Source organism: Barbatula barbatula (genome assembly GCF_947034865.1).
Source record: "Barbatula barbatula genome assembly, chromosome: 20".
NCBI lineage: Eukaryota > Metazoa > Chordata > Actinopteri > Cypriniformes > Nemacheilidae > Barbatula > Barbatula barbatula.
This window is the reverse complement of record NC_136783.1, coordinates 7,933,133-7,954,690: the sequence shown is the minus strand read 5'-3', so window position 1 is coordinate 7,954,690 and position 21,558 is coordinate 7,933,133. Positions and strand designations below refer to the sequence as shown.

The window sequence follows — 21,558 nt, the reverse complement described above, 5'->3', positions numbered from 1 at the left end:
AACGCCAGAATACGGAAGTAAAGCTAACGCAACTTCTGGTTCACGGGGACTTTACAGTAAGACAGTTTAGGGATTTCAGAGTATAAATCTTTCATTCATGTTTATTATTTTAATATATGTTTAACAATTTCTATGTTTATTAGTTACTTTTACCATAAAGCTTACAAAATTTTGTAGAAATACAAATATATGTTTTGTTTCTAGAATAAGAAAGGACATTTCATTAAAAAAATTACTATAACACAGTTATAAGCCAGCACTTGGTCATTTCAAGGACAAACTCAGCCGTTGGGTTAAATTAACCCAAAAATATTTTATATTTGACCCAACAATGCATTCAGTTTTTTTAAACTAACGCTGGGCTGAAAATAACCCAGTATTTATTAGAGCGTAATCTTTCATTTAACGTACTTTTAGGAAACGATGTCATTAAACGACCTTATTAGAGCATAGGTTAATTTACAACCCATCGGCTGTGTTCGTCCCTTTTTGTTCCAACGCTGGGTTAAAAATAACCAGCATTAATTCAAGTATTGATTTTTAGGATTTCTCTAGGAAAGATTTATGTCCAACATGTTTATTCTTTATATGGTATTTGAATACTAGCTATAGCTCATATACATCTTATATCTGATCTGATCTTCACCCAATGCTTTGCTTTCATCTTAATCTGGGTTTGTGATGTATTCTGTTATTCTTAGATATGCAATACACTAAACAACAGTAAAGTAAACAGCTCAAAGCTGCTATGTTAATATCATTTACACCTTTCTAAGATCACTGTCTGTGGAGGAAGCTTGTGGAAATCTGTTGTCTCCTAATCTGATTGTTCTGGCCTGAATACATTTACATGTAAGGTATATTTTTGTATCATCCTGATGATAATGATATGCTGATGTACATTGTCTCATTTGAAATCATTTAAACACACTATTCTTCTCTGCGTTTGAAAGAGCGTCATGTTTTACCATTTCATAGGTGTAAAACCATTTGCCTCGAGAAGCACGCACTGATCTCACCATTCGTGTGCGTCACGGTGCTATCCGACGCGTACGAGAGGGTCTGTCTCCTGACATTGCGAGACCTTTGACCTTCACAGAGAGATTGAGCGTCAGACACTGACCAGCTCGACGCAGCGGGCCGTACGCGAACATCTGCTGGGGCCACGGCGGAGCACGACAGGGCCAGGAATCAACATCCTCAACCCTGAGAAAAACATGGAACTGCCCTAATTTGGTGGGAAAGTCACACTTGGCCAATTGTTATTCAAATGAGCTGACCTATGTATTGATTTTGAGGTTTTTAAAGATGTAGCGCAGCAAATAAATATTTAGTCAGGTGCGCCTTTATTTGAAAACATTTTGAATATGTTTTTTATCAATTCAGTAGTTTAGCTGGTTGTTGCAACCCATAGTTGGTATTCACATGACATGTATTTTGGGGTAAGCAATCCCTTTATTGAGTTTGTCCATACCGTATTTATATATCTCCTTATACTCCTATAGCTAATATATTGTTGCATCATTTGCACTGCCAAATGAATGAATGAAAATACATTTATTTCTTTCACAACATGATTCAGTACAACACACAAAACCCGAAACCATCCAGCAATTAAGAGAGGGAAACAAGAAGTGCCGGAGACACACAGCAAAAGAGGTCAGCCGGGGTTATGCTATAGGGCTCTAATAGGCTCAATGAAGACATCTTATTGGTTAAAAGGATTACAAACCTGCTGCCTTCACCGAGGCCCCATGCGACCCGCTTTCACCTTTAAGATTCTCATGCGTCTAATCCATCTCTCACTGAAAAAGCGAGTAAGGGTTTTACACGAGGTCAGTGTTTGTGTGTGTGTCTGCCGTTGATTTTGGGTTAGGAGACTGATATTTTCATGGTCTTTTGCATTACTTTGTTTTAGTCTTTGAAAGTCTGTTATAGGGAACCACAGAGATGACGTATTTCAGTATGCAAACCCCAGAATCGAGTTAGCATTTTAAAACTTCCGGTTCTATCGCTCCACGGTCTATGGGTTTTTGGCAAATTTCAGGTTTTATTCTATGACAGAAAACACACCAATTATAACCCCGCTTGTATTTTTTTAAAGCCTTATTGTCTCTTAAAAATTGCGGTTGCTAACAAGTAGCTGAAAGCGACTACCTCCTTTGGCGGGGCGTTAAACATCATTGCGCATATAAAGCTCACAAATAATGCAACATGGGCACAAATCTCTTAAAACGTATAGATGCAGATTCCTTACTTACCAGGGAACACATTTTTAATAAAGTTTGAAACAGGCTTGGTGGTGGTGACGTTAATATCGATAAGTGTAGTCTGTTTATAGCATCGTGTTAGCTTTTAACTTCTTACAATTGTTTTTCGGCTTCAAAAGTAACAAAGGTGGTGTTCATTTGTAAAAGTCATCTTGATAGACAAAACGTTCAAACGTCATAAACCTTTGTAAATCACAGAGCTTATTTTTTGCGATCTTCCTTAAGTTTATGGAAAAAAATCAAATGCCTAGGCTTTTGGTCGAGGGAACCAATGCAGCGCTTACTTGGTTGGCCCATAAAAAAACACATCATCTCTGCAGCTCCCTATTGTCTTTAATTTTATTGTGACAGAGAAAACAGAGAGAAAATTTACTTTATTTCTGTGCCAAAAGTCTTCAAACACCTCCATCAAACTCACGCATGCCCTTACAATGAAACATAACTGTGAACTCCAGTGCCCTGAGCTGTAAAAGAGCAACCCTTGAGCAATAACGTTTTCCTCCGGGAAGAAAGAAAACAAAGCATGCTGTGTCATTTGGTCGGGGTCAAAGCTCTTGTTTATCTGAATGGCACTGTGTTTTTCTGCTAAGTACTAAGTGTTGGAGGTGAAGAGTGAAGGAGGGAGGGTCCGAGGTAACAGCAGAAGAAGACAGAAATGAAGAGCATAAGCAGAAAGAGAACTTTGATGTCTATAAGAAAAAAGAGCGTCGTCCAGTCACCATCCGCTCATGCTGTCCGTGTGGAAGCGTATTTAAATGTGACATGATGTTTGGGGTAAATGAGATGACCTTAACCTCACGGGTCAGAGCCATGCTGTGTGTGCGTGTGCTTTTCAAGCGGGGGCGGGGCCTTAATAACCCATTCCCCATGCTTGTGATTGACAGCTCCTGTTTTGTGAGTTTTTTCCCAGGCGTTTGAGAATCCCCTTGCTCTCAATACAATTTATACACGACAGACGCTGCAGTTGTCACACCATTGTCTTAAACATTTCCTTTTCACGCGTAAATAATATAGAATTTTCTTTTTTGGTATATCTTTCTGTGAACTTGTTAGGAGGCACGAATGAATATTAGTGTAATGAATTTAGGCTAATAATGTAGATTTATCCTCACAACCCGGAGCAGATATGGAAAATGCTTGGATGGAAGACTTTATTTTTCTATGTTACAAATGGAGAAAAGTGTTTCATGCTCGGTATACCCCTACACAACTCACCACCATGATGCTTTGTTTTTTCGGTGGTTGCCAGGGTGTTGCTATGCTGTTGCTAAGGCGTTCTGTGTTGTTTCTTGCTTACACAATGCAGTCCTCTGCAGTTTCTACAATATATTGGTCCCAAAATCTTAAAGATTCTGGTCTTTCCCTCCTTTGCTGGAAGTCTGAAATAATGACCATGCTCCTCAACAGATGACAAGATTTAAGGAATCATTCATGTCCAACTTTTTGTATAAAGTATACACCTAAATAGAGTTTAAGCATATTTTATGTAGACTTTAGTGAATACTTAAATACTTGACAGACAAATAAAAAAACTCAATAAACATTGTTTGAAGTTCTTATCCATCGTCTGCCAAGTGCTCTATTTTACACATTCATTTTAGGCCGTTCATTTTAAGTTTACATAAAAGCATACAGTATTTCTGAGATGTACATGAAAAGTTGACTGGTGGTGTAGTTATTTTTATGGTTAGTTTTGAAGAACAACACTATAACACACTTAAAAAAACTTTTGTAAAGGAGACGGGACAGGTTGCACACCAGAATTTAATCTTTGGTTTAGGGGCTTGTTAAAATCTCAGAAATGAGCAAAAAGAGTTTTGTCGTTGTATACAAAGTATCAAACATTTCAAAAAGATTTGTCAAGAGCACTAAGTGATGGGTTTATTCAGTACATCGCTATTGAAGATCCAAAACATAATCATTATCTTTGGCCACACCGGTCACTAAAACTCTGATCTACCCCAGCAGGCATGTTGAGGACAGAGTCCTGTGTTCAACGTGACCCCGTGACCCCCTTCATTCAACCGCTCCTGCGACAGAGAGCAAATCCTTTAACCCCGGGGGTGTGACACTCAACCTTTACCGCAGCTGCAGTCAGCTGGCCCGGGCGGCGATGAAAGATGAATATCATTGAAAAGAGAAGACAAACGGGTGAGTCAGGCTTCTCTGACCCCTCTCTCTATTGTGCATCTCACCCTCCATCCCCCCCGTTTCCACTGTGAGACCGAAAGAGGGGCAGATCTTCACAGGAAGAGTGATGCGGTCTGGGAGAAGACACACAAGCAGCGGCACACACTGACCCAGATTCTGTGATCTGCCTTTCTCTGAGACTCTCAAGGAAAACGCTTTTAAATGAAAATGATTATGCAGCTGCTTTGATCGTAAAGGGAGAATGGACAGAGGAAGGAGGGGTGGTGATCTCAATCATCGTGACTGTGAATTGAGCTCTGGAAAGCTTATACTGTGTTTTTATTCTGTGCACGTTCCTCTTAATGGCAGTTTTTGTACAATAAACTATGTCAACATGTGTTTCAAAATAACATCAATGAAACGTATAAAAGAGCTTTTGTTTATTAAAAACATTTTGCACATACGCAGAAAATGACACAGAAAACCATTTACAATTACATCACAAATGCATGATTGTAATGGCATTGTTAAAGCTGCAAACCAAAACCTTTACAAACAGGTTACTGAGTTGAGCTGAAGGGCACAATTTAGCAGGAAATGTCAGTTCAACGCCATTTTACTTAAACTCAGGTGTACATATAGTACATAAGCTGTCTTTAACAGAGATGGCAATAGAGAGACAGATAAAAAAACAAGTGAGAAGTTCAGAAAAAAAGTGCATAATTTCTTCTAAAAATCTGCATTTTTATCATGTGATTTCATTTTACATGTACTGTTATTAAATGTATAATGTCAAAAAACCTGTAATCTGTTTTATTAACAGATATTTCATGTGCTTTTTAAATACATTCAGAAGCTGTTACGTTACAGAAAAACACTGCAAGTTTACAAGAAAAACATATAACTTTATTTTTTTCCCCCTGTTTTTTTCCAGTCTATTTTTGAAATAGGCTAAGTCAAATTACAAAAAAGACCAGTTTACAGATTTTTTTTAAAGATTTTTCTTTACAGTGCAGGCTTCTTTCTTAAGTTCAGTTATTTCACTTTGATGGCAATGAATACGTCCTTTTTGCCATTAAGGTGACATAACTTTTGATATAAACATCGGAGCCTGAATCATTTCAGAAGAATATCGCTCTTGTATCTGGAGTCTTCAAGTGTGATTGTGCAGTTAGAGCTTAATAAATACACTTAAGGGTACAGTTGTCAGAATTAAAAGCTAGTGTCAAATATTTTGTGACCTAAGCCAGCAATTTTAGAGGCATCAATACAGGACATGTTCCTTGACTAAAATAGTGACCCGGAGGCATTGTGGTCACTAAAGGAACTGTGATCCCTAAAGGAACTGTGTTGCAGCCTTAATCAAATGCATTTGCAGATTGCTTTAATAATAAAGTTTCAGCAAACTTGGGGGGGGCCCAACATTGTCTATGTTTTCTGTGCTGTATGTGGAGAGTTTTTTACAGCACCGTCTCTTCTCTTCTCCAGTCCATAGTCTCAAGCATTGCGCTCAACTCAGCTTCTTGGGCCATGTGACGTTCGCTCATGACCGCGATTTGCTTCTCCAGGCGCCACAGCTGCTCCTTGTGCTTCTTACGAGAACTCCTGTGGGTGCTTAAGATCTTACTGCAGAGAGAAATATTTGTGAGCATTCTGACCTTTCACAAGGAGCTGGGAAATTGTAGCCTTGTATACATTTTAAGCACTTGTGTACTAACGTCACATGACCAAACAAGCTAAATTTAGCTCAAATAAAAAATTACGATTTTAATCTTGGTTGTTGAACATTGTTTGATATTAAATGCTTTGAAAAGGGTTGCTTAAAAAAATAACTATTAAAATATTATTTGAAATATGATTATTTAATATTGATTAACATACACTCACTGGCCGCTTTATTAGGTACACCTTACTAGTATCGGGTTGGACCAGCTTTTGCCTTCAGAACTGCCTTAATCCTTCGTGGCATAGATTCAACAAGGTACTGGAAACAGAGATTTTGGTCCATATTGACATGATAGCATCACGCAGTTGCTGCAGATTTGTCGGCTGCACATCCATGATGCGAATCTCCTGTTCCACCACATCCCAAAGGTGCTCTTTTGGATTGAGATCTGGTGACTGTGGAGGCCATTTTAGTACAGTGAACTCATTGTCATGTTCAAGAAACCAGTCTGAGATGATTCACGCTTTATGACATGGCGTGTTATCCTGCTGGAAGTAGCCATCAGAAGATGGGTACACTGTGGTCATAAAGGGACGGACATGGTCAGCAACAATACTCAGGTAGGCTGTGGCGTTGACACGATGCTCAATTGGTACTAATGGGCCCAAAGTGTGCCAAGAAAATATCCCCCACACCATTACACCACCACCACCAGCCTGAACCGTTGATACAAGGCAGGATGGATCCATGCTTTCATGTTGTTGACGCCAAATTCTGACCCTACCATCCGAATGTCACAGCAGAAATCGAGACTCATCAGACCAGGCAACGTTTTTCCAATCTTCTGTTGTCCAATTTTGGTGAGCGTGTGTGAATTGTAGCCTCAGTTTCCTGTTCATAGCTGTCAGGAGTGGCACCCGGTGTGGTCTTCTGCTGCTGTAGCCCATCCGCCTCAAGGTTCGACGTGTTGTGCGTTCAGAGATGCACTTCTGCATACCTTGGTTGTAACGAGTGGTTATTTCAGTTACTGTTGCCTTTCTATCAGCTCGAACCAGTCTGGCCATCCTCTGACCTCTGGCATCAACAAGGCATTTGCACCCACAGAACTGCCGCTCACTGAATATTTTCTCTTTTTCGGACCTCTGTAAACCCTGGAGATGGTTGTGAGTGAAAATCCCAGTAGATCAGAGGTTTCTGAAATACTCAGACCAGCTCGTCTGGCACCAACAACCATGCCACGTTCAAAGTCACTTAAATCACGCTCGGTTTGAACTGCAGCAGATCGTCTTGACCATGTCTACATGCCTAAATGCATTGAGTGCCATGTGATTGGCCGATTAGAAATTTGCGTTAACGATCAGTTGGACAGGTGTACCTAATAAAGTGGCCAGTGAGTGTATATCCTTGTAAATCAAGGGCCAAGTCAAGCACGTTGCATTGTGGGATGTAATAGTAGGTTATCTAGGTATTCCACTACTTCCGAAAAGTTGTGTCAAGATGGGCTGAAGCTCGTTACTCTTGCGATAGTGAAGTTTAGGTTTATCTGTTTGTTCACAGCATTTCAGTGATATATAAGATGGATTTGGAGATCGTTTCAACCTGACAGATGGCGCGGTCCCAGCACTTAAAGATGCCAGACATAAACTGCGCGAGGTAAGACAAACTAAGTCACATGTCTGTGTTTTGTTGGCAATCGACGCACACGTGCAATATTGTCTGCTCATGTTGTAGTTCAGTCCCCCCTACCTGCCTCCAGCAGCTCTTGTTTTTCAGGAAATAATCCTACAGCTGTGTCTCTCATTTATAAATTTGATCAAACTAAATACTCTTCGAAGATACGATGTATGCAATACTGCTATATATGTACCCAAGATTAATATGAGAAGCTTACCTGATCTTTAATAAACCGTTACATGGGACGCGCGGTCGCCTGACCCCCTGTTAATTTCCTGTTTGTGTTTGGCTAGTGTCCAATAATATAACTATATTTACTTTAATTCATGTAAATATTGATTTGTATTATTATTTTAATGATTGTAATAAATAAACGATTTGTAGAATTTTGTTGTATATTCATTTTTGTATATTAATAATTTGTTGAATGGGTCCTGTATTTGGTCGCATTTAAACAAACAGTATGGGACATTGACATCTAGCCGTTGAGTCTGGTATCGCAGCCTAAATTCAAAATATCGGAGAGAAGTTTTAGACAAGTAACGGCTCTTCTCGGAAACAATCTACATCCACTCTCTTGTTTGTGAATATGTACCGGAAGTTAAGCGGGGGGGTTACAAAAGTGTGCATGCGCAGTAACGTTTGTTAAGGGTATACAGTCACGTGACATTTGTTGATAGTTATTATTCTGTTGCGATCAGCCATGTGATTGTGTACTTGTATCGTAGTGATAGTCGTGTGATCTCATCTCTGTTGATTCTCCTCTGGTTGGTGCTGTCCGTGAGCGTTGAGTCCAGAGATTCACGTAAAGCTGCCACCCCCTTCCTCAATGCTTGCTCCCTGATAGACATTCATGGGTTTAGATTTCACAAATGAATAAATTGGAATGACTCTTGTGTTTAGAGTGTTCTACTTTCTTACCTTTGCAGTGCTGCTTGTAGCTCTCTTAATATAGATTGATTTCGAGGGCCTGGTATCCCGCCTCCACTGCCCAGTTTTACCCGATTTTCAACCATTCTCTACAAGAGACAAAGGACAAGTTACGTCACCTTTCTCACATTGAGTTATCCCTGTTAGTAGGACATTTTATTGTATAACTGTATTTTAGAGAAGTTATACATGAAACACCTCGGATAACCAATCATCAAGTCAACATTTAAAGGGACGCTTCACTGAAAAGAGATAAAAAATTTAATTCATGACTTTCACTACGAAGTCATAATTTCCTCGCCTTCCAGTATAACCTGTATGACCTTTTTTCTTCTGTGGAACAAAAGTGTGTATTGATCTTTTTTCTATACAGTGAAAGTGAATGGGGACTGGGGCTTTCAGTAACTAACATTCTGGTTAACATTTGTGTTCCACAGAGAAAGTCTACATTTTAAAAACTCATATTTTGACCTCAGTAAATAGATCTAGCATGAATTTATCTCATTTGTATTTGAGTTCTAACATTACATTTTTATTTTAACTTAAATTTACTTAATGTTTGGTTTCTCACTAAACACCTATTACCTTGATAGGTGTTTTGTTTTCGTAACATGAAGGCAAAGCAATGATGTCACAAAATGTTAAACCATGTGAATACTGTACCCTGATTTTACATGATAGAAAATCCTAAATTGTCAGGCTTACTGACCTTAATGTAAAGACTATGAAGTCGTTCATGAAATTAAGTTCATGAAGTAAACACCTGTTGGGCTTCTCTCCTCTCGCCCAGCTCTTCTCTCAGACTGTCCAACATCAGAGCTTCAGCGGACTCTTGGTCATTCTGGACCATCAGCGTCAACTCCAAACACCTCCTGTCTTTCTCAAGGAGTCTGAGGTTCCCACGTAGCTCTGACATCTCCTCCTGAGCCATATGAGATTGTGTGGTTAAACTTCCATATTGACAGAATTAAAGCGTTACATAATATGCTTGATTATCATATTTACAATATTAATATTTTAATAAAATGTAAAAGGGATTCTGAATGTGTAGTTTAGTCATGAACGCCCACCCTGACAGTCACCAGCTCATACAACAGAGCAGCTTTCTCCTCTCTGGTGCTTTTGGAAAGCGAACTGGTGCGGCTTCTGACCCCCGCGAGCGTGCCAGTGTCAGGGCTGATCTTGCCCTCGCCCGCTTTGCCCTGCTGTGGGATACACACAGCCGCCCTGTCCTGCTTCAGCCTGGAGATCCTCTGCAGAATAACACCGGTCTTATCTTCAAACTCTTCCTCTGACAGGCTGGGGAGAGACAGAGAGGCTTTTCAGCTCTAACATGACGTCTGGTTTATTATCAGAACTGAATAAGTGGATTGGTTTGGGAAGGTTATGGCATGTTAAGACTTTGTAATTAATCTAATAAGGCATTTCAAATAAGATTAACGGTTTGGACAGTATCCTGATTTCAGGTTGAAAAGGTACCCAGATTATGCACTATTTGTAGTTGATTCACTTGCCAGGTTAGTAATATCTGGTGCCTGAGTGGGTTGAAGTATCTTGCATTTGATGCACCCACCTATTTGGTGCGGGCTCAGTGGTGACCTCTGGTGCACAAGAGGAGGATTCTCTTCCATCCGAGTTCTTACCCGGTGTCTTTGAGGGGTCAGATGGAGGTCCGCTAAATGCTTCTGTACAAGAAAAGGGCTCAGTGTGAGAGCCTGCGTGCACATGTGCGCATGAAAGTGTGTCACAGAGAGTTGCAGCACCTGAGTTCTGTTGTTGTTTGGCCTCGTACAGGGATAGCAGGTCACTGCAAGCCTCTTCACACTCCTCGCTGTCAATCACAGAGCCATTATCAGCATTCCACACACACACAAACACACACACACACAAACTTCATGCCGGTCTGAGAAGCTCAAGCTCCTGGGTTGGAAATATATCAACCTTTTTTCCTTGCCCCCCCAGGTACATATATGACAATCGGAGCCCCCCCAACCCTCAAATATGTATGGTATAAAATATTTTTATGACATTTTTTCTCATTCATGATTTTTTTAAAACATACTCCCAGACTTTGAAACAGTCTTCATCTCAATATTAGATCTAATTTAGCTTTTGCTTTAAAATCATTTGATTAGACTTTTAATATACAGCACTTTGGTTATAATTTCCCTTGTTTTTAAATGTGCTTTATACATTAATAAACTAAACTATATAATGATTGGCAGAACATTTTATGCAGCTTTATTTAACCTCAAAGCCCCTCATGTGAACTCTGGCGCCCCCCTAAGTTGGTCGCGGACCCCAAATATATGAAATATATCAATGAACTGTAACACACCAGTAGGTTTGAGCCATGTGTAGAGCCGAGCTGTCTGCCTCATGTCGGCTGAGACTCATACTCAGCTGCTCTGACTCTCCTTTCCTCCTGACCAGAGCGGCATTCAGGCGTTCATTCCGAGCTTTCAGACGCTCCAAACACCTGCTCATACAAAACAAACCTGTCAGAAGAGATTCCAGCTTTGTACACAATAATTAGTATATTAACAATACCAATTAAAGACATAGTTCACCCAATATTTTTAATTCTTCAGAAGAAATCAGAACAAATAAATGTATACAGATATGGAACAACTCAAAGGTGTGTAAATGATGACAGAATTAATTTTTTATATATTCATGTAACTAACATATTAAATAATATCATGTTAAAACAACAATATTTATCATAATAATAGCATATAATCATATTACAAATATGTCACCTTCACTATATTATATGAACTTTTTGTTGGCTGATACTTTCTAACAGCTGCTGTGCAGATTTCTTTTTATGTTAAAGATATACTTTGGTCAGGGGTTTATCAAAACATTAATGTTTGTTACCACATAAACAAGAAGCATCCAAAGCGATACTGTATAAAATTGGATTTAATCATCCAGAGATGTTATAGATTTGTATATTTTCTAATAAACATCTAGTATATAATAAATCACCCACACTAACAGAATCTGCACTTGCCGAAATCCTGAGGACTAAAACACCCTTCAGGCAAATTCAATAAATCTTACATTTTTTAATATTTATAAAATAATATAAAATATATTTATATATCACATTTAAAATGTAAATATTTATAGACCACTTCGCAAAATGTAAACACTGGTCTCCGATTTTTGTTTTTATTTATTGTTGTTTTTTTACATCTAGTTTATAATTCAATCTCAAAGATGTTTGTTTAACATTTTAAATCGGTTGTAAATATTCTGTTTGTGGTATTTTGTTACAAATAAATTTGAAATATACGTTCTTCTGGACCAGCTTTCATCCAAAGAGGTCTATTAAAGTGTAAAATGAATATACTGCTTTAGGTGTAATTTGGGGGTTTCTATTTGACTGTGGATTTACGTCAAGGATAATATCCCAAACAGGGTAGGAATCGAGGGGTAATAGATCAGGGGTTCTCAACCATTTTGATTCCAATGGGGGGGCCCATTGTATTCAACAATATTCAAAACCCCCCATCCCACCAACAAAAACACACAATTTCTACCCAATTAAATTAACTAGAAATATCCAAATAAAAATGTCCAAATAATAAATATTCAGTTTTTATTTCATTTTGTCTATAATTTTAAATGATCAGTCATCTAGAGCCCCCCTGGAAATCAGCCCCCCATTGAGAACCACTGATGAATTTATCTCTCACCTCTGTAGCCTTTCAATCTCAGACTGTAGCACAGAATCAACAGTGCAGGGGGACGGAGGACATTCTGGGGTGGACACAGAGCGCTTCCGGGGCAGCAGAGGAGATCCAGGATACGACGGTGTGGAGAAACAGGGGCTCGGGGTTCGACTGGAGGACAATGATAGACTTAGAGGAGGAGAACGACTCACTCCACACAGCCATTCCTGCTTAAGATTCACTGCCTGACAAAAGATTGAAGGTGAAGAGTGCAGATAAACACAAATCTGTCAATTGTAACAAAAAGTGTGTTTATTCGCTTATGCTTAATAAAAGTGTGATAGGAGTAAAGCAAATGTAAAGAAATGCTACAGGTCAACATTTATAGATAATTAGGAATGTCCCGGCCGCTTCAACCTTTTCCACTAGCCACTTCTTTTCATCCTCAACATCCGCCAGAGTTCTTTCAGCACCCTTAAGCTCTTCCTGACGGCTCTTCAGGGAGGCGCTGAGGTCTTGGTTCTGTTTGTACAGTGAGAGAATATCCCGCTGATACTGACGTCTCTCATCAGGGGGCAGAGCAGAGGGGTACGAGATCCCCAGATCACTCTCCATCTCCTCCAGCACCTGGAGCACATTCCAGGAATATCAGAGAGAGAGGAGGTTTAGATTTGGTGCAGTACATACAGTATCATGTACTATAGCGTGGGTGATGGCATCAGCACCTGTATGGCATGAACCCAGGTCTCTCGAGCTGCAGATAGATGATTGGCCTGGATTCTGTCCGCATTGTGAGTCTGGAGTTTGAGCATCTTCCTCCCGTGACCACTGGAGGTCTCAAGAGCAATAAGAACCTTGTGCAGTTCAGACCAAAGCTCACGGCTGCCCCCTGTGGAAACATTTATATTTTTCGTTTTTATTATCATTTCTTTCATTTTATTCTTCAGCTTCACAGAAAAAAACTTTTCTGTAAAGCTGCTTTTGAACATTTTGAACAGTACTGGCCGAGTACAGAAGAGTGTTAGTATTCCATAAATATATCAAATATATTGAAATAGTAAGTAAAACAGTTTTTTCCACAACAAACCTTCCAAATAATATTATGTTATATTGTTGTCATGTGACCTTATCATCTTGAAAATATATATTTTTGCATGTATATTTATTACAAAAATGTATAAAATGGTTACTTAAATGCAAAAAGGGGCATATATCAAAGTTATTATCGTTTTGTTTTTAGTTTTATAAATGTTTTAAATAACTTTTTGGTTTTTATGTTAATTTTAGTTTACTTTTTGCTATTTTGCTACATGTGTCATTTGATTATTTGTGTGTTTATTGCTTATGTTGTAATATAAGATCAATTTGTTTTTATTTCAGTTTCTGTTTATTTCATAACTTTAGTTCTATAAATCTTATTTTAGTTTTCTATAACAACGTTTCAATTTTTCATTTAGATTAAGTTTTTCCAATCATTTTAGGCTAATATTTTATTATGAACAACGTTTTCAAACGTTTTAATTTTAGGAAACTAAAATAACCTTGTCAAAGAAGATAATGAAATAAAGAAAATATAACCCAATTAAAACAAAAAACAGATGTAGCTTTTGGTTATTTTGATGGAAACTGAAATGCATGTATTCCTCCATAGAAACTCACGACGGATTTAGAAATACTGCACCTTTACATTTAAGAGTCATAATGATGTGTCCAGTAAAATGGGATGCTAATTTTAAAGTTTAATAAGCAGCTTTGAGTGGAGAAACAAAAGTCTGGTAAGGGATCAATAGTGCAGTAAATAGCAGCCTGTCTGTTTTGATGCAGTGTTTACTATGATTGATGATGACACATTGTAGGACATGCCTTCTGAGGTCTTGGGGTTTTTCTTGGTCTCAGATGTGCCGCCAGCATCCACCACGGTAAGACTGCATGCTGAAGAACTCAAGCCCTGCTGGATAACACACTCACTGACCTGTGCTGGAGTCTCAGATATTTGCATTTCTCTGTAAAAACACATGCATTAGATCACAAGACACGGGTGACCTGTTATGGTTAGGGGCAGGTATTACCGTTGTATTTGCAGGGAGTCCATCTTTCTGTTGAGGTCAGAGATAATCTGCAGTAATGTGTTCACCTCCGTCTCACACTGTGCCAGTTCACAGTCTGCCGATATCAGACCGTCTGATCCCTGTTGAGCAGGGATCAGTTGTGAGAAGTTGAAGAACATGGGCCAAAACAGTTATTTTAAAAGAATAATGAGGTCAGATGTGTTGACCCTATAGTGGATTTACATTGCATTTGGAAACCACTTTTACAGTGCATCCAAGGTATACCTTTTTATCAAAATGGGACCAAACTTTTGTGCTGCTCTTGCAATGCTCTGCCAATTAAACAACAGGAACACACAATATAACTACACATAACTGCTTCAGTGATTCTCAGCGGTTCTTCGGGATGACTAAGATGCTATATATAACCGCTGAAGAACCATACAGGGGCTTAACGTGGATTTTTTATACAGAAACGGTGATGTATAGTCCTTCGGCGGTTCTATATAGCAGTGGAAGAATCTCTGAAGAACAACTGAAGCACCAGGATATGGCTCTATAGCACTTAAAGTGGTTCCCCTATATGATTAGGAGCCAAGAACCACCTTTAGTGCTTTATACTGTAGCACCATGGACTTAACCAAGGGTTGAAGCACGCCAGTATTTCCACAAACCGTTCACATCCAGATGCTTTCTTTTTATTTTCCACCCATAGTTTGTCAAATCTTTTGTTTGAAAGCATGATTATGGCCTTTCTTTCAAATCTCATTTAGTTTGACGTTACATTAAATAATGCAGTGACCATTTTTGAGCATGGTTTATGTGCCCAAATATTTGGACATTGAACATTACAACAAACCCACGTAGAAGCCGCACAGTATAAACATTACGTGTTGCTTTCTACATCACTCTTTTGTTCCGAGAGGAGGAAACAGACACATCCTGTAACTGCACTTCCTGCTCTGATATATGATTTAGCTCAATGTGAGAAAAGAAACCTTTCTCCTTAGTTTTTAGCAAGAATTATAATACTACATATTCATTTCTTTCATGTTCAAATATCTGACATTGTTTTTGTTTCGAACCGGCGAATGTTTGACAGGGTTTTATACTAATACAAATGACCTCATGTAAATCAAAGCCGACTCATTTCTTTTAAAACAATTGTGCGTACAGTGGAGTTAGTAGAGTTCTGGTAAATAAAATAAATCCATGGACAATTACACAAGCTGGTACTTCACAAAGTTACCTATCCAACATTACTGTACAAATGGATCTAGTCAATAAATTCTAGTGTAGTGTGTGTATTGTGTTATAATCTGAGAGAAAGAGACTCACCTCAGTCATTTTTCTGATTTTGCTGGTAACGTGTTGTTTGTCTCTTTAAAATGAGTTGAAGATGAAGGAAAGCTCAAGGCTTTTGAATAGTGTTCGCTGTCCAGCTGAAAGAGTGTGTTGGATTCAAGCGTGTCTCTGTCTCCACCTCTGCTCAGTAAGCATGTGAGACTGAGCACAGCACGTACAGATTAAACACACTGCCACTATTGTGTTTTTGATATAATAATTCCTTTGATGCCATACACACATTCTCTTTGTTTTATATTTCCTGTTTGAGTTTTATTTGACACTTTTGGAAGATACAAAAATACAATAAATTTTAAAGATTTTAAGTTTAATACAAAGATTACAAATAAGCAAATAGCAGAATGCTCATTTAAAAATTATGTTTTGCATTCATCAAAAATAAGCTCATGTTAAATATAAATTACTTTCCACCTGAGCATTGTGGCTGAAGTGTGATACATTCATACATTATAAGCAAATTACTTGTTATGTGCATACACCACAAGACAAATGACAATTAGACTTAATGCAAATACATGTCTTATGAAGCGAAACAATATAAATATTTGAGAAAACATTTCATATATTGAGTTTATTTAGCAGAAATGAATTTGAAGTCTTGTTTGCATTTCATGCTCTCATAAACATGGTTCACTTCACAAGATACACATTTTGGAGCCTTAAAATGTATGGTGGATATTGCAAAACCTTGCGTTGCATGAAGACAGGAAGTTATAAAAGAGAGAAAATGTAAGGTTTGGGTGAATTATTCTTTTAAATTCGCTGGATGCAGAATTGAAGCGTCAGTTACATTCCGGTCCACTAGAGGCGCTACTAATCCCAGACTCTCCTCAACACTCGATGCTCGCTGTCACTGAAGAAGAGAATCAGGAAGTGCTGGAGACATTTGTTGGACTAGATAATAAGATCGCAGCTTTTCTAATAAATATATTACATTAACATTTAATGTTTGGTAAGTTAATAGTTGTATTATTGCACTCGTGCTAACTGTATACGTCACATGTTTATTAAAGCAGTTAATATGGAGAAATTGCGATTATGTTTTGCTTTACAGTCACCACAATATTGTAAATGTTTTTTAAGCTTTAGATCGTATGATAGCACTCTTTATATAACGTTAGTCGTATTGTGACCCTAATGTTACATGTGGTCAGTGATTTTTTTTACTTTATGTGCATTTATCGAAAGAATTGATCTGACTGCAGTCATCAAAAATTACATTTCTATGAATTTGCCGAGAAACAATATGATAGCTGTATGTATCATAATAGCCGGTTTGATTAACATTGTTCCTCCAAATGTGTCGCATCGTTTGTGATTCTCATGAGCTTTTGAGATCTGTGACAGTCTGGCGTGTGATGTTGTCAGGTTGTCATGGAGACCCCTGAACCCGGTCAGGCTGATGGTGAGGAGCGGATGGTTGACCTGAGACCCAGGACCCGATCCAACCCGGAGGGCGCTGAGGACCGGCGCAGCAGCAATGGCAGCTTGAACAACGTTCTTCCGTCCCCTCCACAGCCGGCTGTGGGCAGTCGAGTAGAAGGGGAGGGAGAAGCGGCCAGCTCTGATAGCCCCCCGACAACTGCTCCAACAAGCACAGCTGCTGCACCTGCTCCTGTCGCTGCGGCTTCAAACACAGCGAGCGGCATTTCAGCGATGGCACCCGGGACGAAAGAAAGACCCAAACCACCGCAGCCCTCCTCCCTGTCCACCCAGATCCCTGCATCTGCAGAGTTGCACCTGCGTGCTCCACGGGTCAACTGCCCGGAGAAAGTGGTGTGTCTTTCTGTCGATAAATACGACATTGTATTTGTATACGAGAAACTAAATTTGGTGGAGTTTTTAAGTCTTTCAAGTTTGTCTTGTACTGTCTCCTAAACAGATCATTTGTTTGGACCTCTCAGAGGAGATGTCGCTACAAAAACTAGAGTCATTTAATGAGTAACTTTGCATTTTTTTATGCTAAAATTGCACAGATTAAGTAGACGGATTGTTTTATAATTGTGTATTTTGTAAATAATTTCAGGTCCAAGACGAATGCTTTAAATATTTCCCAGAAGATGATCGAGATGTTTGTGAGAACCAAACACAAGATAGACAAAAGGCACGAGTTTGCTCTGGTGGTGGTGAATGATGATGCCATGTGGGTGAGTGTATGAAACAGCAGGCCATCTGAATTTTAGGTCACACCGTCATGCTTCAGTTTATCAGCGATTCCTTCTCTCCACACAGTTATCAGGATTCACCTCCGACCCACGTGAGCTGTGCAGCTGTCTGTACGACCTGGAAACCAACGTCTGCGAGTCTTTCAGTATCCTCATTATTACAGTATGGACTAACTTTGTAGTCTTTATTCCGTCTGATCTATGCCAAATGTATGAATTTGTCAAACCCGTTCACTTTCTTAACTGTTACCTGTAGACCTGGAAGATCTCCTTAACGTAATGTGAGCATGTTATCTCTTTTGCATGTGTTTAAATACCGATGTTTCTGCTACACATGTGAGATTCCAATAGTATTTTTTATATCTTCACATAGTTTGCAGAAAATTGAACTTCCTCAGGTGGAGAACGTTCAGACCATTCCGCCTCCCTTTGTAGTCCGAACTCTCCTTGTTTATAGCCGACATGCAGGAATGCTTCAGTTTAACCCCTCTGATGCCATCAAAGTAAGTTATTCCTTACATATCATCAAACCTTGTATCTCCATATTTCATGTGCTGTTCTCCATATACATGCTGCCCCTCGGAAACATTATTAAAAAACATGGAATTAGCTTCCATTGCTATGCAGATGATACTCAGCTATATATCTCATCAAGACCAGATGATTCCTCCCAGCTATCCAAATTGGCAGAGTGCATTGAAGATATACAACATTGGATGACCTGTAATTTCCTTCTTTTAAATTCTAATAAAACAGAAATATTTCTTATCGGACCAAAGACACGCAAACCAAATATTTCCGATTATAAACTGCAAGTTGAAGGATGTGCTGTTACTCCAACAAATACAGTAAAAGATCTAGGCGTTATATTAGACAGCAACCTGTCATTTCGAAATCACATCTCAAATGTCACAAAAAACAGCCTTTTTCCACCTAAGAAATGTTGCCAAGTTACGAAATATTCTGTGTGTTGCTGACGCGGAGAAGCTTATTCATGCATTTATGACCTCAAGACTTGACTACTGTAATGTGCTCCTTAGTGGTTGTCCTGCATCATCAATAAACAAACTACAGTTAGTTCAGAACGCAGCTGCCAGAGTTCTAACCAGGTCCAGAAAATACCATCACATAACCCCAATGTTATCAACCCTTCACTGGCTACACATTAAGTATCGTATTGACTTTAAAGTTCTTTTAATCACTTATAAAGCCTTAAAGGGTTTAGCCCCTACCTACCTAACAGAACTTCTATCACACTACAACCCATCACGCTCTCTAAGATCTCAAAACTCAGGACTTTTGATAACACCTAGAATAACTAAATCCACCAAAGGGGGTCGAGCTTTCTCATACGTAGCACCTAAACTCTGGAATAGTCTTCCTGATATTATTCGAGGATCAGACACACTCGCCCAATTTAAATCTAGATTAAAGACACATCTTTTCAGCCAAGCATTCACTCAATGCAAAATATGCTGAATAAACCACCAGGAGATGCTGACATTAGATATTATTTACTAGAATAATTGGATTTATTATCTAAAACACCATGTAGTGTGTTTTACCCTTTCTTGGGTTTTTCGTTTTTCCCCTGTAAAGCTGCTTTGGAACAATGCAAATTGTGAAAAGCGCTATATAAATAAAATTCAACTGAATTGAACTTTACTTTTCACATGTTTCACATCGGTCACTCTTCACATTTAGCAAGTATTTAACCAATAAAATGAACAAAAAGAGCTTGTCAGCTGCGACAAGACAGCTGCTGTTATAGATGGACAGACAGATTTCTAGATTTAATGTGTAATTTTTTGCTGGATCTATTGACAGAAATGCAATAGAATATGCATAACTATGTGTTCAGTTTACGTAATGAAGCGAATGTTTTTATTACCTTAGAATAAGCTGTTTCTATCTCCCCTTACATGGAGGGTCCCCATGTTATTTCTACAGTAGCCCTATACACACAAACTGCTCTACAGACCGTGTTTCCGAATTACTTAATCTCGTTCAGCAAAGAAGCGAAAAACGTGACGGCATCTTAGTTCTGTGTCAGTCTCCCTAGTGCTTCCAAAGGGAGAGGTTGAGTGAGCCGTTTCAGTGTATTTCATACACTGGACCTTTAACATTATGTTCATTGTGTTCACTCTCTCTCCAGAAAATGCTGCAGTCTCCTTATTTTTTCTTTGATCTTGTTTATCTTCATAATGGGACTGAAGAGGAGACGGAAGACCCTAGCTGGAAGGTCATAAGCATCCCAAAATGATTTCTCATAAACTGCATTTTTGAATAAGAAGGCACTAAAGCTCTGTTTCTGTCTTTTCAGGATGTGTATGCATCTTTCAGCGAGTTGGACTCTAAGGGGGTGTGTTATCGGTTTGAGGTGTCACTGTGTGGTCCTGCCATCGAGCTGCACAATTGCATGGCCAAACTTCTGTGCCATCCGCTACAGAGACCCTTCCAGAGCCATGCCTCCTACAGCCTGCTGGAGGATGACGACACGCAGGAGACGGAGGCCACGGTGTGACGTCATCAGTGTTTTTACATAACAGACTGCTCAAATATTACTCACAACTGGAGTAATGAAGAGACAATGAAGAAGTGATGTATGAACAAGTGCATACGTGCATTTCTATACTGGAATTCTATATAGTAGCATTGTAGCTCAAAACCCTACTGTGCAATTGCTGACTATCACTGTTGTATTAAGTTCTGTTGTTGTAATAAGAATGCTGACCGGTCTTGGTTTTATGAATGTCAACTTTGTATTCAACATATTTTTTCTGCATTCTTCAGCTCTCACAATCTAATTTCTTGGTGGAGTTTTACCGATGAGCTTGTGTGCTTATGGAACCTGTAACCTAATGTGTGTATGGTGAGGGTCAATAGCAACTCGTAAATACTGTTTGTTTGCTCCTGGTAAATACATTTTATGTAAAAACTATTAAAATTTATTCTGTATTATACACAACATTTTGATAGTTGTTGTCTAACAAGTATGGCATAATGTTGCCTGTAAAAATAATGGGATATAAAAAAGCATTTGATTCTTATTTGTATTCCGTATTTTAAATTCTCATAGAACGTTGCAATTTGTTTAGAACAACGTGATCTATAGATTAACATCAGGAACATTTATAAAAATAATTATGGTCAATTTATTATCAGTACCGAGGATATGAAATCTATATCTGCTTCATTGCTAGAAATGAAAATTCAAAACCTATAAAAGTGTATACATTTCTTCTGCAGAACACAAAAGATTTTGAACAATGTTGGTAAACAAACAACATTTGCCCCCATAGACATCCATTGTATGAATACAAAACATTTCTCTAAATATTATATACAGGTTATGTGTGAATATTAATGATAAAAAATGTGTTTTCTATAGACACATACAACAATTGCAGGTGCTGAAGTGTCAGTGAAATCCAAAAGAGGTCACAATAGGGCAGTTTATTAAAATAATCACTATTTGCAATGAATTTCCTTTACAATTTTGATAAATGTACCTGTGGGTTTATTAACATGAACTGTTTGTGATTTCTTCATAATACTATTTTGATTCTTGTTTTAACACAAACTCTTGTAACCTGTTCTACTGTATCCTGCTGTTCAGCACCACCA

At 38.6% G+C, this 21,558-nt stretch overlaps 2 protein-coding genes across 3 annotated transcripts; one reads left to right on the top strand and one right to left on the bottom strand.

The window, feature by feature from the left end:
• Positions 1–4,820: 4,820 nt before the first annotated feature.
• Positions 4,821–15,938, bottom strand: ushbp1 (Usher syndrome 1C binding protein 1). Of its 2 annotated transcripts, none has more exons than XM_079483575.1 (14): positions 15,740–15,938; positions 14,423–14,541; positions 14,217–14,356; positions 13,079–13,242; positions 12,771–12,980; positions 12,378–12,598; positions 11,009–11,149; positions 10,434–10,501; positions 10,244–10,355; positions 9,741–9,969; positions 9,434–9,592; positions 8,662–8,759; positions 8,458–8,580; positions 4,821–6,026 (listed from the first exon to the last, which is right to left on the bottom strand). In XM_079483575.1, the coding sequence occupies exons 1-14, from the start codon at positions 15,746–15,748 to the stop codon at positions 5,861–5,863; spliced, it is 1,959 nt and encodes a 652-aa protein (XP_079339701.1). In that variant the 5' UTR covers positions 15,749–15,938; the 3' UTR covers positions 4,821–5,860. The 2 variants fall into 2 exon arrangements, 1 of the variants encoding a protein (XP_079339701.1); XR_013788100.1 differs by having other exon boundaries at positions 4,823–6,026; positions 9,380–9,592; positions 15,740–15,903.
• Positions 15,939–16,581: 643 nt separating this feature from the next.
• On the top strand, positions 16,582–21,462 carry babam1 (BRISC and BRCA1 A complex member 1). The gene is made up of 9 exons (XM_079483929.1): positions 16,582–16,718; positions 17,135–17,542; positions 17,649–17,707; positions 17,793–17,913; positions 17,999–18,077; positions 18,188–18,212; positions 18,305–18,434; positions 20,087–20,173; positions 20,255–21,462. The coding sequence occupies exons 2-9, from the start codon at positions 17,141–17,143 to the stop codon at positions 20,453–20,455; spliced, it is 1,104 nt and encodes a 367-aa protein (XP_079340055.1). The 5' UTR covers positions 16,582–16,718; positions 17,135–17,140; the 3' UTR covers positions 20,456–21,462.
• The last annotated feature ends 96 nt before the right edge of the window (positions 21,463–21,558 follow it).

What these genes read in the sequence shown, in the direction of transcription:
- ushbp1 (XM_079483575.1), bottom strand. An exon ending in GAGATTGAAAGGCTACAGAG is followed by an intron (nt 11,150 to 12,377) that starts GTGAGAGATAAA and finishes TTGTATGAGCAG; the next exon opens with GTGTTTGGAGCGTCTGAAAG. An exon ending in ATGAGCTGGTGACTGTCAGG is followed by an intron (nt 9,593 to 9,740) that starts GTGGGCGTTCAT and finishes CATATGGCTCAG; the next exon opens with GAGGAGATGTCAGAGCTACG.
- babam1 (XM_079483929.1), top strand. Translation starts at nt 17,141, where the DNA reads ATGGAGACCCCTGAACCCGGTCAGGCTGATGGTGAGGAGCGGATGGTT. An exon ending in TCAACTGCCCGGAGAAAGTG is followed by an intron (nt 17,543 to 17,648) that starts GTGTGTCTTTCT and finishes TCTCCTAAACAG; the next exon opens with ATCATTTGTTTGGACCTCTC. An exon ending in AAACTAGAGTCATTTAATGA is followed by an intron (nt 17,708 to 17,792) that starts GTAACTTTGCAT and finishes AAATAATTTCAG; the next exon opens with GTCCAAGACGAATGCTTTAA.